We start from the raw sequence: 18,921 nt of genomic DNA on the forward strand, positions 1-18,921 counted from the left end.
TGTGTGTGTGTGTGTGTGTGTGTGTGTGTGTAGCCAGGATATTCGCCCATAGGATGCTAAATATTGAAGTACTGTTACTAATAGTAAGGCTTTACCGCTAACATGAATTGATAATATGGTAACCTGTCACTCTGCTAAATTATTCATATGAAAATATTCTGTGAGTACGTTGCCAGGAGATACTTGCTGCCATGGTCAAGGTTATCATCAGCTTTTTCTCAGTCTGTGCCTTAGTCCTTCTGTCAGAACTATGTGGGGAGCATGTATACCCAATGGGTGTGTGTATAGAGGACTGTATTCATAAATTCAAATGTTATACATTATTGATTTTCATAGGGAAATTTGGGTTCTAAATTGCACTGCTTTCACTGGTGGATCAGCTGTCAGGTTCAGGTTCAGATTCAGAACAGCAGCCTCAGCCTTTCTCCAGGAATAACCGGACGCTTAAACCCAAGTCCTTTAAATTCAGGAAATTCACTATTTATTACACCACCCTGCAGCGGTGCACATTTTAAAAGTAATACATGATTTTCAGATTGAGAAGTATTTGCACATAAAATTGTATGTATCAGCCCCGGTACTGACCCTTGATATTGTCAAACCTCTGCAGACATAGTTGCACATTGCACCTTAAATCCTATATCCCTGTCTGTCAGTGGCAGCAGCTTAGTGAGGACATAGGTGTGGACTGTTGTCAGGCTTCATCTCAGGCCATGCTGCACCTGATTGCCACATTCGTCTTGACTGTTTTCTCCTCCACAGCACTAAATGTATCTCAACAGTGACAGAAAGATAGACTGTGTTTCCCGTTGTCACATCAGCTGGCATCCTGAATCAAGATAGCAGAGAGGAGATGATTTACTACAGATTTAAATAGGTTTGGGTCAGCATTATTTTAGCTCAAACAGATAAAAATCTGTTTGTATTTTGTTCCCCAGAGTTTAGATTTTGAAATGAAAAGCAGATTTGGATATGGTGGGAAATTATATCAGATATAGGGGTCTGTGGGAAGCTTATACCGGTATTGTTAATTATTGTGAGAATTGTACTCAGGTATTGTTATCATATTTAGACACTGTGAATGAACTTATGCATAAGTTAATGAAACAAAACTCATATCAGACGTTGAATGAAGGAGAAAATGTACTGTTGCTTGGCATCCAGGTGGGGGCGATACCCTGTTGGCAAGACATTACATTTACAAGAGAACCGGATGCAGGAAGGCCAGAAAGCCACGTGCTCACTCAAAATGGAGGGGAACAAAGGAATTCCCACAGGAAAACAAACCCCAAACACACGCACACACCCACACAGTAATGTAAACAGGAAGTCGCGCCCACCCAGCCAATAGAAATACAGTTGCTATGGCGATATGACCCGCCTTGTGACGCTTTTAACCAATAGGACTCCCTTAAAGGCGGCTTTATAAACCGTTGCAGGCCACTGTTACGGAGCCTTTTTGTGAAACCTCTGAGCTAGTCATGTTCCATTGAGACCCGTGCACGTATTTATTGTCCGGAATGCATTGCTCTGTTTTTATTAATAAATCGTTTTGGTATACATAATCAAAGCTAGAGTGATTCCTTAGCTACTTGAGTCCCGACGTTTGGACCCTCCAAGTGGAATTCGCAACAAATTTGGTAGCAGAGGATGGTTTTCGAGCAGCGGTTAAACTTAGGAATTCCACGGAATCAGGATTAGAAGTTGTTTAACTCCGGGTCCAGATTCCACGGACAGTCCACGTCTGACGGTACGGGACAAAGGAGGCATGGTGTGCAAACCGCGGAGGAATGGTCACAGGGAGCTCTCTAAAAAAGGGTAAGCTGAAACCTGTTTCATCAAATTCAGCATATTGTATAATAGTATAAACCAAATTAAAGTGATCAGACCTCCGGGTGAGTACATTATGTAAAAAAAAAAAAATATAGACTAAAAATTATTAAGTGTTTTGTGGACATTGAACAATGCATTCCGTTTTTCTGTGAATGAGAGTGGAGAGTGCGTGAGTTGAAGCATCTGGGATGCGTAGACGATTCCAATTTTTTTTTTGGAGCTGTGTTCTGTGGGAGGTTCGATAAACCGGTCGATAGATGCGCTGCAGTCGTATACTGATGGGGGAAGGCCGGGACACATAGCCAGCCAGCGTTCGTTGTAGTGGCTTCACCCATAAGGTGGGCCAACGCGTGGAAGTGTGTGAGTGTGGAAACATAGAGAGCGAAATACAGAGTGTATATAATGCTGTTGAAGAATGAATGTTGGAAATGTGAATGAGTTGATAAATCATAGGTGATTCCAAAGTTTGGAGCTAAGATACGCGGGAGATTGAAACTTGCCGGTAGGAGTAATTAAACTACATGCCGAGGGAAAGTCTCGGCGCGTACAGGGCCAGTGTTCACCATTTGGAGTCTCGGTCCATAAGGCTGTTCTCAGCGGATGTAGGGAGTGGTGAAAGTAAAAAAAGAAAGAGATAAGAGCAGAGATAAAATTGGAAAGTTTGGAAAAGAATGATTTTGTGTGAGCCCGAGTAAAGCGTTGACATGACCAACGCTTGGTCCGTCTGTGGTGCTGCTGGTGAAGACGTAGGTTAAATTACATGTAAAATAGCAGACCATGTAGTGCAAGGGAAAAGATATTTGTTGGTAATGGTAGACAGATTTTCTAGTGGGTAGAAGCTATCCCAGCTAGACATGAAGATGGGAAAGACTGTAGTAAAATGGTTAACTGATACCACGGTACGGCATTCCAAGACGAACAGGTCAGATAATGGCACCCATTTTAACAACCAGTTGTTGAGAGAAGTTGAGGCTGCTTGGGGATCACACACTCATTCGGGTCGGTATACATCCACAGTCCCAGGGATGGTGGAGAGGGCCAACCAACGTTGAAGACTAAGAAGCCAAGGTTGCCATGAGAGCAGGATTAAGTGGGTGGAGGCTTTCCCCTGGCACTCATGGCCATGAGAGCTGCAAAAAGGGGGAGAGACGCACCTTCCCCCACGAGATCTTGACTGGCAGACCACATGCCAGGTCCACCCAATAATGGAGGTCATATGCCTTATTGGATGTAAAAAAGTAGAAATGTTGCCTACATGAATGAACTAACTATTTGGTCTCAGCCCTCTCTACCCAGGTGGAGGAAAGAAGCCAGCACCCACTCAGAACGAGAGGCAGACCATAAGGTAGGAGACTGGGTCCGGGTTAAGGTCCACAAGGGAAGTGGGCCAACGCAGTGGACGGTCCAAAGTGGAAGGAGTTTACTTCACACGGTCCAGGTCAAAGGTAAATCGGCGCACCTTGGCACCACCTGACACATTGTGGCCCAGCCAGACCCTCCAACCCGCACTTTAGCGGACACACAATTTGATTCAAAAAAATGCAGAAATTAGCGCTGCTTAGGAGGTCCAGACAGTCCTCAGTCTGGACAGAGGGCACCAAGCCTAAAAGAAATAGGGCTCAGGAGAAGAATAGTAGTGAAAATTTTGTCATGCTGGGGATAGGGGCGGGACGATAATGCGGGGAATAGAATCAAATTACAGGATGATATAATGAATTAGAGGAAATGCCAAAACTGAAAATCTATATTACGTGCCAAATTGAGAAAAAATAATGAAAGTAGTAGAAAACATGCTGTTCTCCACTGTCTTTTAATGCTATACAGGGAGCAGCACACCCATAAGGGACACTAGGACACAAGGTAAGGAAGACAGAGTTGATAAACAAGGGACAGAAAGTGATCAGTCACTTCCAGTAAAACAATAACACCAGAAGCTGCCATAATAATCTCCGGTTGGCACACATGGAATTTAACCAGCAGTAAAACATACATATGGGCGGCTGTGGCTCAGTGGTAGAGCGGTTGCCTGCCAATCGGAAGGTTGGTGGTTTGATCCCTGCCCCTGCAGTCATTGTCGAAGTGTCCTTGAGCAAGACACTGAACCCCGAGTTGCCCCCGGTGCTGCGCATTGGAGTGCGAATGTGTATGAATGTTTATCTGATGAGCAGGTGGAACCTTGTACGGCAGCCCCGGCCACTGTGTATGAAGGTGTGTGACTGGTGAATGTTTCCTGTAGATGTAAAAGCGCTTTGAGCAGTCGTTAAGACTGGAAAAGCGCTATATAAATACAGCACATTTACATTAAAAAAAAAAACATACAGAAAAGAGACAAAGAGAGAGGGTGTTGTAAGAATGAGGGAAAGAAGGAAAAAGTGGGTTATATAGAAGCAAGGGTATAGCTACAGAGAGAAGAAAGCAGAAGAGAAGTGTTGACTCATGTAGTAATTAAACTATTGTTGCAATATAAGTATTTGAGTAAGCGGAAAGAGGTGTTCAAAGGTAGTAGATGAGATTATGTCTGAGATCTGGTAGATTGAAGGAAAAGAAATGTGAAATTTTTGATATCACAAGGAAAAAGTAAGAAATAAGAAATAGAAAGTTTAGTGCATTTTATGGAGGGACATAGCTGGTGAGAATTCAACACTATTAATGACTCATTTTTCAGATTGGGTATAGTTGGTATATGTTTAAATGTATGTCTGTATGTCTTGTCTTGCTTTATTTGTTGTATGTCTGCAATTAGGAGATGGATCAAAATTATATTAATATGTCCTGTCAGATCTCAGTGGTACTTGGGGAGGCTGAGAAAACTCCAACTAGGAAAAAGAGGGAAATAGTGTAACGTTTTAAGAAAAATAATTGAGATTTAAATGAGGGAACATTCGGTTTAAAAAAAACAAAACAAAGAGATAAAAGTAGTCAATCCAATGTGGGATCCATGCATTGATCTAAAAATATTCACATGAAAGTGGTAATTGATTCAATTACTTAGTTGATTAATAGAAAATGGCTTGATCATTTCCAGTTTAAGAAAGAAAAATGAGGCTTCTATATTGTTACCTTACAGTACTTTGATACTTATCATGCTTGGGAAATATTGTAGGGGAATTGTGTTGGTAATATAATACAAAGAGTTACAGTTTGGAATTGGGACTTTTAAACTTGGAACAGTGAAATTATGAAATTTCTACTATTAATATGGACTGACCCTATTGCAGTAACGTTTTTGAAATTAAAGGCATAGATTAAAGACTTCTTAAAGTAAGTGAAAAGTAAAGAAGGAGAGAAATCTTTTTTTGCTTTACAGAGGTCTAGAGGACAGCTGAAGTGTGGGTTCTTCAAGAAAACGCACAAGTATAGAGGAGGTGAAGATAAAAAGAGGTATGCACAAAGTAAAGAGAGGTTCCAGTAACTTGCAGCAAGTGAAGATTTTGATCATAAATTACCAGTATAATGAGATATGTCTCATATCAGGTAACAAATTGGATAGATTGAACCACTAGGTGATAAAGGGTTCTACTGTACTAGGACAACAGGTCATAAAGAACCATTACACATTTAGTTCAAATTTTTGTTGCAACTTAAAAATAGAAAATTGGGGAAACATTCTTTTTGTTATAAGTCATCAAGTTTATTGGTGGAGATAAGATTGAAACCAGTCTAGGCTGTATAGGATCCATCTATGTGTATTTTGATGTGGTGTTAAAAGAGCTTTTAGTGAGCTTAATTTGTTGTGGATTTTGTTTGTATTTTGAGTTTTTACATGACAACGTTTAAACTATTGAGGTGATGTGGAAATATTATTTGGTGATTCTTTTCTTTTTGAACTTTTTGTTTTGTTGCTTTTAAGATCAAGACGCAAGACAGTGTCTTAATGGCTAAAACTATTACATAATTAGGAATAGGAATTCTGTAGGAGATATGACTAAAAAAGGGATAGTAACAAATACAAAGTGTCCATAGCATTAAGGATATCAAAACGACTCTACGATTTTGTTTTAAATATTTGTGCAGAAAACATAACCCATAATGTAAACTGAAGCTTGGAGGAGATAAGTGCCAAAACTAGTTTCTCTTTAGAATGTTTGGGGATTTTATAGAGTTAAACCAGCAAGAGGGAAAGAAATGTTATTTGAGTGACATGAGTGACATACACTAAATGAGTATTGATAAAAGAAAAGATAATGCTTTTTGGAGTTCTGTTTTGTGCCACACAGTGCCTCGTGTGTCAGAACCAGGTGCCATCTCGCTCCTAGCTGCAGGACAGAGACAAACTGGACCAGAAGACCAACAACAACCATCACAGCACCTCAGACCACCGCACAGCTAGAGACCACAATGGGTCAGGGTCTGGTTGCGATTATTGGCCCAAAGTGACTTGAAAGTGGACCAGGGCTAAATGTTTGATAATAATTGCAAACATCTGTAAGTGTGCTGTGCTGGACCGCAGAGCAAGGAGTGGGGTCCACATGCTCTGGTGGGGGCTTTGCTGACGCCGAGGTGAGAGGGCTCTGGAGGGGTCAACCATGTGACCCGGAGATCTGCTACATCATAAGACAAAGATACTTGATCTTATCTGGAGATACAGACCAACGAGCAGCAGATGGATTAAGAAGGAGAAGGGGGGAGCAAGAGACCGTCCTGGTTCTGGTACTTCGGATGCACAAGTGAAGGGCAGGTTGTCACTTACAGACTCGCAATCTAAAAACAAACACACATAAAATACTGGGAACAACAACTTATACTCTACAAATTAGGTAAAGTTCATGTAAACAGACATGTTTAAAGGGTTAAGACATGTCTCATGTCTGGTAGGGAAAATTACATTTTGTAGGGCCTTATAAATTTTGTAACATTTTCATTAAATTTCCTGTTATAGTTTCAAGCAAGATCGGTTAATAATAGGTTAATACAGATGGATTAAACATAATCCTCACATTTTCAATGAAGTGTTAAAAGATGATTTGGTAGGAAATAGATCCGGTATTGCAAAGTACTGTGATTTAATGTAGACATTGATCTATTCACAGGATGAGTAAACAATTAGGTGGTAATCTCACAGAGTGAGATAAAAAGGGGGAGTGTAAACTCCATGCTTGTCATTTCATTGTGCTTACTGAATAGGATTTCCATAAAGGTGGTGTTGCGAAAGCTTAGACCAGCCTCAGAAAATGCATAATGAGCAGTTAGAACTGTATACAAATTTGTCAAACATTTCACATTTGAAATAATTAGTTTCAGTCGATTACATCTATTTCATGTTTGGTGTTTTCCTAAATTAGTCTGGTTTAACTTAAACATCCTTTTTTCCTGTTCCCTGTTTAAGTGTTAATTTGCTCTTTCAAAACCTCACTCATTGTCTCCTGTGTTAAAGAAGGACTGAAAAGGAGGGACTGGGGGTTTCACACCTTGATGCAGACAGATTAAATCAATGCAGATCCACTCAGTCTTAAGAGTGAATGTTCAGGCGGTCATCAAAGAATCATGATTTAGCATTGTGTGATGTTCTCAAATGTTTTAAATTGATAAGTGAATTTTTATTTAGGATTCATCTGTTTCTTTTATTCTTTTGGTTTGGTGTTGTGAGTAATGTTGTGTCTGAATGAATTGATGAAAGCTCATTCAAGTCAAATTAAGCCTTCAAATAAAGTCAAATGGAAAAGTGGTGGGAAAATTAAATTGAGCTGCCTTAAAGCAAATTGACATTACAAGATAATGTACCAGAGGTACCAGATTAAAGCTTATTGGGTTTAAATGGATACATAGTAGATGCATAGCCTATTGGGAATTTGACTCAATTGGATTGTTTTTGACTTGAAATGATAAATAAGAGGGTTTCCACATTTTTTAGTTCATTGCATTATATTCATTCTGAATTTTGTTTTTCTGATTTTGTATTGGGTTTTCTTTTCTTTCACTCAAACTTTGTTTTCCTTAGGGGTGGGGATGGCACGTTTTAGTCAAGACAGTAGCTTTCTGTGTTGTTTGTTTCTTTGTTTGCTGGCAATTAACATATGGAAAGGAGCTTCCTGGTACGTCACAAAAGTGGTCCCTGTCTCTTGTCCCTGGGGTTTAGTCTAGGCTAAAAACAATACAATGTTGATTGGACTATGTGATGAGTTTCACCCCCACTGATCTTTCCTGAAATGAGAGTCATAAACCTCAGCCACATTCCAATTGAGAGACTGCAACCTGGTTGATTTTTGTATAGTTCATATGTGTGGGCGTGTGTGTGTTTGTATGTTTACAGTGGGAGAGTAAGATGATACCAGAAGGTGAAGAGATGGGGAGGATTATTATCTTGTATATTGTAAGCGAATAGGCACACACACACACCACTGTGACCAAGAGACCCCACCCTTTGTGAATAAGACCAGGGGGGACCAGGTGTCCAATAGGGCAACATTGAGAGTTAGGATTCACACCTTTGCAGGTGTGAAAAGGGGGATATACGTTTTTTACCATATTAAACTTTTGCTGCACGTTTTTATACTAAAATGAATTCTAAAAGGTTTTCCACACAGTTCCTTGTTTACAGTAGGATTTACACCTAGTAGGTGTAAAAAGGGGGATTTGTGGGAAATTATATTCAGATATAGGGGATCTGTGGGAAGCTATACTCAGGTATTGTTAATTATTGTGAGAAATTGTACTCAGGTATTGTTATCATATTTAGACACTGTGAATGAACTTATGCATAAGTTAATGAAACAAAACTCATATCAGACGTTGAATGAAGGAGAAAATGTACTGTTGCTTGGCATCCAGGTGGGGGCGATACCCTGTTGGCAAGACATTACATTTACAAGAGAACCGGATGCAGGAAGGCCAGAAAGCCACGTGCTCACTCAAAATGGAGGGGAACAAAGGAATTCCCACAGGAAAACAAACCCCAAACACACGCACACACCCACACAGTAATGTAAACAGGAAGTCGCGCCCACCCAGCCAATAGAAATACAGTTGCTATGGCGATATGACCCGCCTTGTGACGCTTTTAACCAATAGGACTCCCTTAAAGGCGGCTTTATAAACCGTTGCAGGCCACTGTTACGGAGCCTTTTTGTGAAACCTCTGAGCTAGTCATGTTCCATTGAGACCGTGCACGTATTTATTGTCCGGAAGCATGCTCTGTTTATTAATAATCGTTTTGGTATACATAATCAAAGCTAGAGTGATTCCTAGCTACTTGAGTCCCGACGTTTGGACCCTCCAGTGGAATTCGCAACAATATGAATAAAAACACAAAATAGATTGTGGGTACAAGGGGGAAAAAGCTCTGTGGCGTAAACAGATTTTATTGTATTTTGGAGACTCACAGCTCTTTCAACAGAAAATTAAAACAAGAGTAATAAAGGAGCAGCGCGTAATTGCAAGAAAAAAATAAATGAATAAGACGACTGCTGAGTTTGGATGTGCTTTTTCAGACGCAGCTGCACCAACACTCTGTATTAGGCTCTGAATCAATCTTAATTTTCTCCAAGTGTACAGTAAGATACAGGAATGCTTCTGTGGAGGTTTTTGAGATCTGTGATCTTGCCTTGTCCTTCGTGTGTGTGTGTGTGTGTGTGTGTGTGTGTGTGTGTGTGTGTGTGTGTGTGTGTGTGTTAGAGTGGGGGGGCTCTCTGGCCGGTTGGTGGTAAAGTAAAGGCTGCTAGTTGTCAAAGCACTTTGCCCCTAAACATGCCCCTGCCACCCCCCATCTGAGCCTCCACCACCAGCCCCCTAGCGAGGAGCGAGCTGCTGGTTAGCCTAGGTTTTATCTGCTATTATCTGTCAGATGCTGTGCACCTGTGAGCCTGGTTGCCCCTTTGCGTGACGGGCGGCTGCGGTCGCTTGTCCAATCCCAGTGGCTCCCTGCTGTCAGCTACAGCATCAATGGCTGCCTTCGTCTCTGTCTGACAGCCACCCTGGAGGAAAGGGTAAGAGAAGAAAAAGGGGGGAGAAGGAAAGGAGGAAGAAATACCATTAAGATGAGCTGTATTCCCACAGACCAAAGCCTGCCCACCAGCCATGTGCGGTAGCTCACCTGGCTGCCAGATAAGTGGAGATTAGAGGAAAGAAGACGGTGGAAAAGGTATTAGAGGCAGAAAAAAACATTCTCTCTGAAACCCGGGGACAGCCTTGATACTTTTAGGATTTCTTGTGTCGTGTGTGACATTTGATGCTGACGCAGAAAGGGCACAGAGACAGTGGTCCACGCTGCTAAATATGGGGCAATATTCTGTCTTTTATATATTTTTACTTGTTTGTTCTCCGTAGTGTATTGTTCGACTTGCTGTTGCCACTGTATAAATTATAGTTTTGTGAGTTCCACATCTAGTTAGTGGAGAATAACAGTCTGGTGACAGTGGCAAAATCAATACAGGGCCGCAGTTGGAGGTAAAGCGGCCCTAATGAACCGAATTGACTGGTGCTGAAATATGATCAGTATTTCTCTGGTGGTCATTATGTTCCTTATGAAGAAGATCGATGTCTCCTGGGTGGATCACGGAGTATACACAGCATGATGGCAGGGCCAGCGCTGTGTGTGTGTGTGTGTGTGTGTGTGTGTGTGTGTGTGTGTGTGTGTGTGTGTGTCTTTCTTTCTTTCTTCTGTCTCTCTTTCAGTCAAAGGTCTGTTTTCAGGCCCTGCAGCATTAGTAACTGATGTGCTTGTATGAAACTGTGCTGTTCATTTCATGGGCTATCACTTTTTAAATTGGTGAATGCCTTCTTCATGGTTGATTAGTAATTCATGCAGAGCTAATTAAGAGGCATAATAAGAGAAAGACTGGTGACATGCCTCCAACCAAAATAGGAAACGCTTTTAGCCCGGACTGTAAACAGTTGTGATTGATCATGGTGGCGCGTTGCCCATAAAAGACGTTTACGCTCCTCTAAATCCATCATCTTGGAACCAGACACCCATATCTTCATATTGCTCTGTGCTTTCCTGATCCTTGAGCATCTTTCCAGAAAGTTGCCTTAATGATCCCTCCATCCCGGCTGCCTAATGCTTGGCATCGTCATTTTGCTCTGTGTGTATGTGTATGCTGCTGCTGTTCAGGCTGGCGCTCGCACCTGCCAACCATCAACACACACACACACACACACCTGCACCAGCATCTGTCCATCCTGTAGATTGGCAGATTAGTGCTGCCTTTAGGTTGACTGTCTACGTGCCCTTACGTTAATGCACCCCCCTCCCCCCAAGCACTGCAGCTATTTTCCTTCTGAATTGCAAGGCCTCATCTTGTTCTCTTTTTCTCACTATATTTTTTTGTCACACATATTTACACACATACACTGATCAGAAGCATAAATTGGTTGTTTATTTGATCAGTCCGTCCATCTGTTCGTTGGTGGTCAGTAGGAATGCTTTATGATTCCATGCGCAACACTGCAATGATGACGTGCGTACCCGCAGTCTAATTCCATCATCAGCATCATTACAGCTATTATCCTGTGTCTCCCTTTAATACAGGCTAATGGATGACCAATAAAGATAGATGAGCCTGGCAGTGTGGAGCTAATAGGCAGGACATGATGTCTGGCTTCTGTCCTGACTCCAGACTGTACCCGATTAACGGCCCCCACAGATAAAACATAGCTAAAATATTATCTAGAGTTATTCCTTCAACTTGAATGATCACTTTATCTTGATCTAATTAGCATGCCAATAGATTATAACAACTCAGGGTGGGGTTTGTGTGCTTGATTAACTATTAAAAAAATGAGCTGATTGGATTCATTAAATAACTAGCAGCTGTGCTTTTAATTCTCATAATGGTGAAAAGTCAACACACAACAACAGATTGGGCACGTAGCATTTAGACGATATTGAAAGTGTCATAGTTTTACACCGTTTTGGATATGGAAAGGCAATTTTATACTAAACCAAACTGAAAGTGACACCAGCCCCTTCTCTTATTACATGTGTATGGTCCTATATAACTGTGTGTGTGTGTGTGTGTGTGTGTGTGTGTGTGTGTGTGGGTGTGGGTGTGTGTGTGTGGGTGTGTGTGTGTGTGTGTGTGTGTGGTCTTTATTTCTGTCTTGAAGTCTTAAAGAAGTCTAATTTGGCCAAAGCAAAAACATCTGTGTATCTTTAGTAAGGAATAAAATATACTATATTACCTCATTGCAGGTGTATGCAATACAGTACTGATCGTTTTTGAGATAATCAAGATAATAAAATAATACCATATTGTATGCATAGATGCCGCAGTGACCAATCAGACTTGCAGTTCATATCTATATAAAATTGTACACCTTCTGGGCTATTACAAGAAATGGGTCCACAAAACAGTGTGCTCATTCAGCCGCTGTGACCTGGTTGAAGCCGAACAAGAGCGCACAGCAGTGCAGTGGAACAACATAGCATGAAATAATTAAAGTGAGGAAAAGTGCTTGAGTTATATTGTGAGACTTTTAGTGCATGGAAATCCTTCTCACAGAGGCTGGCGGGATGTACAGGACCTTTTAAAGTCTAGTTCAGAAATAAACAGTGTCTTGAGGTGGGCAACTGTGCAAATCACATTTGGCATGCATAGGAATTTCAAATAGCAATGAGATTACGGTCAGTTTTGTAAATTGGGCTATCTGGAATAACATGGCAACAATAGAGGTGAGAATTAAATGGTAATACTGTAACAGACTGTGGTGAGTTAACAAGAAATGTACCACTTCATTGGGAGTTGTTCTGAAAATAGGTATATGTTCAGAGGGATTTCCCAGTGTGTCTGTAAAAACTAAACTAGAGACCATGTTGCAATGAGATCCCACCAGCTGAAACGCCAAATCGGGCCAGAGGTGTAAAGTGTGAGGGGCAATGGCCATCATTTTGATCTCAACTACACACCTGTAAAGTTTCTCTGGCCGCCGACGGAAGGACATAGCAAAGTAATTAAAACTGCCTCTGTGGTGGTTCCCTCTACAGTAGCTGTCTCCAGGATCACATTTTGCCATGATGACAAACACACACACACACACACACACACACTTCGTGAGTAAGTACATTTCCAGGATAAAGCCTCACATCCGACGTAGGGGTTGCACCTTACCTTCCATTCTCTGTGTGCTGCTGTTCTTAAAATCCTTTCGATACAAGAAGAAACCACAAACGTCGAGCTAGCGAACCACACGCTGAAAATTACACGTTTTTTGGGGGGAATGATTGTAAAGATTTACAAAGAAAATGTTTACTGCATTTTATATCTAATTGATATATTTTGGGACTGTGGATGAAAACCACACAGCGGTACACTGGTAAGAGCAAATTAGGTCTAACCTTGTATCTAGCTTATTTAAATAGCTTATATTACTGTATTGTGTGAACAATTAACTTCATTTAATATTTTATTTGCCGTTTTCTTTTGCGTGGTGCAAATGTTCCACCAAAACAAGTTCCTTCCCAAGATCATTTTACAAAGCCAGCTGTTGCTGTGTCCGGAGCTTGTTTGAAAAAATGCAAACAACCCAGAGTGTTTTTTTCTCCTATCCCTGAATATATGTGTGGTGTAGCCAGAGCTTACTCCACAATGCTGGGATTTGGCAATGCAAGACTACACACAGACTCACAGGTGAAAACAATACCAGTGTTGCTGTTTCAGATGGTAATACATTCGGGGAACTATTACTGTGTCTCCCATTTTGGAGAAAGTTGTTTTAACATTGATTGACTGACAGGAGTAACATCATGCAAGACTTTTAATTGAAGTGGCATTCCCTTTTAAACATTGGCCACTTCAGAGACAGAAAGCTCCAGAAATTGAGCAGCCGTATGTTGACAAACCCAGCCGTGAGGAAAGGAGAGCCATTGAACAGAAGCTTAGATTAGCAGTAATCCTGTATTCGACTTGTTGAGAAGCTGCTCAAATCTCTTGTCCATCACTCTCATTCCTGTCATAGTTTGTGGGGCTGTGCCAAAGTATCAGTGCATATGTTTACAAAAATGACCATGGAACAGCTTAAAATAACCCTTTGATAATACCATTTATAAATAGAATGATGCAAAATGTAGCTTTGGTAAATATATATGAATGTTAAATTTTGACAGTTCAACTTGGTGCTTTTTCACAGAAGAATGAAACAAGCTAGTCTCCCAAATCAAAAGCTTAGCTGACAGATGTAATCAGTCACTTGTATTAAACACTGCTTCAGTAACTGACATAAAATGAGTGGCATTAGTTTCTGAGAGTTATTGTGATCTATGTGTTGTTTGTTTTAAAAGGATCTTGTATACATCTAACTGGTCATACAGCACTGTGAACAAATATCATGAAGAAGCTGGCATTTGGAGCAGGCCTAATCATAACCAACTAAATGCCTGGAACTAAGAAACAAAATATCACAGAAGAAAAAAGCCTCTGTATAGTTCTGCATCAGTTACTTTTCAATTACAGCAACCGAAGCAGAACGGAATTGTTAGTGTCATTTATCGACTGTGGTGCTCTCTATTAGAGTAACAACTGAAAAAAAATCCATCCTGTGTTTATAACCACCTGGCTGTTTTGCAATAACAAAGAGTTAATTTCTGTCAGCTGGCCTTAAGTATTTTGTTGTGAAACAAGGAGCAGATGTGAAGTGTAGCCTACATCAGGAAACACATGAAAGCTCACAGAGACCAATGAAATCTGTCCAGGCAGGTAATCATCTTGGTGGCTTTTCTCAATGTAGTTCCCTGAAATAATTCCCTTAGAACCATAGACCGTATATTATTGATAAATTAACGGTCTATGCTTAGAACATAGAGTGAGAAGTAATGGGTGTCTAAATTGATAAGGGTAATGACGTCTGAAACGTCTTGCTTAATCACGAAACACAATGCTTGAAATATAAAAACAAATTGTTTTTAAATATGTTGATGTTGGTATCAAACTGTTTAAAAAAATATATATGTATTTTTCTTGTTTACAATTTGAGAGAAATTAAAAACTATTTTTAACATTATAATTACACTACATGTACAGGTGTAAATTGTGTTTTAAATGGTTATGACACAAATAAATCAATATAACTTTGTTCTGCTACACATCTCTAAACAGCAACGTGAATGTCATGTCTATTACTTATGCCTGGATGATGTACCCTGGTGATGTGGACCAGGCAAGAGTAGCCGAGCGCAGACACCAGCCCCAACCCCCTTATGTGTATATTTTTTTAATACTTTGTGAGGAAAAACTGTCAACCATATCCAAAGTGCAGGACCAAAGAGAAGTAAATAATGTATGCTTTTGTTAGATTCTTTGAAGATGATATGTGCTACGCGTTACCCGTTTCAAATATCGAAGATTTCAGACCTCTGCAAAAAACAGATTTTGATAATCAGAAGGTGTATCTGGTTCACAGAACTGAAGAGAATGGCAGCGCAGGCCAGCCGTGCGAAGCACAGATCCTTGCCCTTGCAGGTAAGTTGTCCTCTTAACACATCAGCGTTTCTCTTTTTATTGTTGTTTCACTCTGTCTGACCAAGTAACGTTGATGTGCGCGAAATGTGTCAAGCTGTCAAAACAAGCCCTTTTGTCCGATCTGTCAAGACGTGATCAGCTGGAATCTGACACTGATAGCCACAACAACGTCCTCGGCTGTGGCTAGCTAGATAAGCTAGTTAGATATGCTAAGATAAGTTTGGTAGGTAGTCATACCTTGTCCTCAATGCTTTACAGATTTTTACACTCAGGGTGTCGTTTTCCAAGAGTTAGCTCTCTTGCTCGATAGACTAGTGCTGCTCGTTTCGATAAATACGTGGCATGTAACGTTAGCCAGTCCCAATTGTTGTTTACAACATGTAGCTAACGCTTGCTAGCTTATGTGTAGCCGTTCCGCGTTAGCATGTTAGCGCTCAGGCGCTAGTTAGCTGCGTGCAGACGCAGAAGTGTCACTACATGATAAACACATGTGACAGCCCGTGGTTGACCCTTTATCTGTTTTGTCGAGGTTTGCAAATGTAGAGGAGACGCTAGCCCGAGAGCATTGGTGGTTTTGCGGTTAGCGTGTAAACTGGCATAACTGTTGGTTTGTGCCACAGAGGAGATGATGCGGTGCTGCAGTCATCGCCGTGTCTCAGATATTAATGGAGACAATATAGCAACCGGTCTGTCAGTAACACGTCAACGTCATGCTGTTTCATGACATGGCATCATGTCAGTGTGCTAAAGTGTGCAAGTGAAATAGTTTGCTTAACGTTAGCTGCAGTCGCAGTGATGGTTGCTCACGGTCGTTATGGTCGATCTTTAACTGACTGCATCACTAATCCCCGAATCTGAGCTGTCTGGGGTGCAGGATCTGTCCGAGCTAACAAACACCTTAACAGTGGCAGTTATGTTAAAGCGCAGTATAGACAGGACGAATTAAAAAGCTTGTGCAACGTCTGTTAACCTTACTTTTTAATTCTGGGCTAAGAGTGCTAAAATAAGTTTGACTAAGTAGAATGGAAAGATAAAACGCCCCTCTGCTCGGGTTGTACAAATGTACTCTCACGTTTTATTAAATTCGATCTAACTTTCTGGGAACTTTATTAGTTTCTTCCTGCTTCTATTTCTGCACTTCACAGATACAGTAGAGGAATTTGAAGACAGTATAATGCAAAAGAAGATGAAAATTCCCAAGATGTCCATCAAGAATTCAGGAAACTCTATTGAGAACAATTTTGGAGAAGAGAGAATGCCACTCAGACATAAAAAGGTAGGCTCACCTAGATTTAACAATAGTTGTTTTATTTTGAAAGAAACAAGTTTGAACATTTGAATGGACAGCAATGGGTAATGTGGATTATTCCACACCAAATTTTTCTTATACTTAAAGTAGTACAGACACCAGTATCATTACATTCTTACTTATATTACAATATATATTAATATACAATATAGTCTTAATAATAATAATAATACTATTACATTTTATTTGTATTGCGCTTTACAGTTTAGCAATCTCAAAGTGCTACAGAGCATATAATAATGCAATTAATCAACAAAAAAAGTAAATTATTGACAGTGACGACCCTGAATAATTTTATTTAAACAAAAGTTGTGTGGGTATATGTGTGACACACAGACAGCAATAGTATTATATTTAAATATACAGTATCTATTAATGAGACAATGTCCCTTTTCCATAAACTTGGCTGACACCCAAAATCCCCCATGCTATTTTTACCATATGCTGGATTAACACAAATTCAGCACTCTGGACAGCTGCCCTTTCACAGACAAATCCTCTGAGCCGCTCATCAAAGAACTCGGTGACTCCTCTTTTCCCGCTTCCTATTGAGATCCACACATTCAAAACAAACTGTTTGCAGTCTGTCATGTCATTTTTAGATTGAAGTGTTTGATGGAATTACTTTTTGTTACATATTAAGTGCACTTTGTCACCAATGAAGAAAAGAAATTTGTAAAACTGTGTAAAATATTGTATTAGGCCCACTTCCAAACACCTGTCTTATTTTTATCGTGTTCCCATACTCAACTTTCTAGCTATAACATTTTATTACACTGACCTATTTGATCCCTAAATTGACTGTTGTTATTTTCTTCAGGCCCTGTCTCAGGACCATGGACGCCCCCTTTCCAACTCCTCCAAGAGTCTGGCAGCAGTAGTGGCTCGCCTGGAGAGAAACGCAGCCAGCTCCTGTATGGAGGGCGAAGAAGACCTGGATGAGGACCGGCTGGCAGAGGAGGGAGAGGATGCAGATGACGAAGATGAAGATATGGATGCAGAGCATCAGCAACATCATCATCACCAGCAGCAAGCACAGCATTTGGAGGTGGACACGGATTGTGTGTCTGGGGTAGCTGCAGCAGTGGTACCCAGAGTCCTGTATGAGGAACTGGTTCATAGCTACAGGCAACAGGAGGAGGAGATGAGGAGGCTGCAGCAGGAGCTGGAGAGAACCCGCAGGCAGCTGGTTCAACAGGCCAAGAAGTTAAAGGAATATGGCAGCTTGCTGACAGAAGTCAAAGAACTGAGGGACTTCAACAGGAGGCTGCAAGACGTACTTCTCATGCGATTGGGCAGCGGTGAGAAAACAGGAGCAGACACACAAACCAATGCTGTGTACATGCCAAAAAGTTTATTAGTAACCTTTTAGCCTGCAGTAATGTAAAGAAAAAATCAAATACCTATTTAGTAGTAAAACTGTAATTCAGAGTTTTTGTTCTTAGAAAGGCAGTCTTAGACAGTAACATCTATAACCAGAATATGCTATTTTAGTGTAAGGAGGCAAGAGGGAAGCGTGTAGACATTTTCAAATTCTAGCGTTTACTGTATATCTACACTGATTGTACCCCCTTCTGTGCCTTTTTTAAGAACAGTGACATGCCAAGAAAAGCCAAACACAATTGTTTTTGCAGTTCATTCTGAAAAGAAACAAAGGAAGATGCCACTACAGACCCTTGAATAGTTTTTTGGTACTACTTAGACCATGTCTTTCTTGTTTAGATGTACACTAGCAATTTTGAACTGCCGTTAAAATTCAGTGTCCTTCTTCTGAAATTAAGATAAACAGATATGATTATAAATGGAGCTAAAGTATATAAACTTTGAGTTTGGGTGCCTTAGTTTGGCTTGCTTCTTAGGCTAACAATGTGGACTAATGATGAGCGTGACCACCCTAAAAAAGAAGAAAATTAAAATTAGGTCACGATTAGATGTTGCAATCGTTAAAGATATATAACGTTTTTCAAAAACTCCCCTCAATAAGCCTGAAGTTATGCCAAGTTTATATAAACACTATATCTGTATTACCACAACAACAGTGTTTCCTGTCCAACCCAAGCTCTCCAAGAAGACTTAGGATATTAGGTAAAAAAATTAGAAATCTTGGGGGAGGAAATGTAAAGAGAGATATTTTGCCATGTACAGCTGGGGGTAAAAACTGTCAGTGGCAAACTGACAATAAATAAAATATAAACACATGGGTGCTATAGTTTGTCTTAATAGACAAACATAATACAACACTAAGATTATAATCCAGAAATAGTAACGTAATAAATACAATACAGGAAGTTGAATAAAAGGCACTCTAAGTGTGATTAAAAGTGGTGTCATTGCAGTGTGCAGCAGTGTACTGACTCAAACTTTGCCAGATGCTTGTGTTAACCTCAG

At 40.5% G+C, this 18,921-nt stretch overlaps 2 protein-coding genes across 3 annotated transcripts in view; both read left to right on the forward strand.

Annotated features, from left to right (window-relative positions):
• Nucleotides 1-18,921, forward strand: part of agbl4 (AGBL carboxypeptidase 4) — a 281,610-nt gene that overhangs the window by 198,617 nt on the left and 64,072 nt on the right. The gene's annotated exons all lie outside the window — the stretch shown is intronic.
• The window catches only part of bend5 (BEN domain containing 5), a 13,231-nt gene continuing 9,320 nt past the window's right edge, over nucleotides 15,011-18,921 (forward strand). Inside the window, exons 1-3 of one of the 2 annotated variants that reach the window (XM_032526875.1) lie at nucleotides 15,041-15,224; nucleotides 16,370-16,500; nucleotides 17,354-17,834. In XM_032526875.1, the coding sequence (XP_032382766.1) occupies nucleotides 15,041-15,224; nucleotides 16,370-16,500; nucleotides 17,354-17,834 (796 nt within the window). Of the gene's footprint in view, nucleotides 15,225-16,369; nucleotides 16,501-17,353; nucleotides 17,835-18,921 lie in introns of both variants that reach the window. The other variant, XM_032526876.1, reaches the window with a different exon arrangement.

This window comes from Etheostoma spectabile, chromosome 9, assembly GCF_008692095.1.
Source record: "Etheostoma spectabile isolate EspeVRDwgs_2016 chromosome 9, UIUC_Espe_1.0, whole genome shotgun sequence".
In the NCBI taxonomy this organism is placed as follows: Eukaryota; Metazoa; Chordata; class Actinopteri; order Perciformes; family Percidae; genus Etheostoma; species Etheostoma spectabile.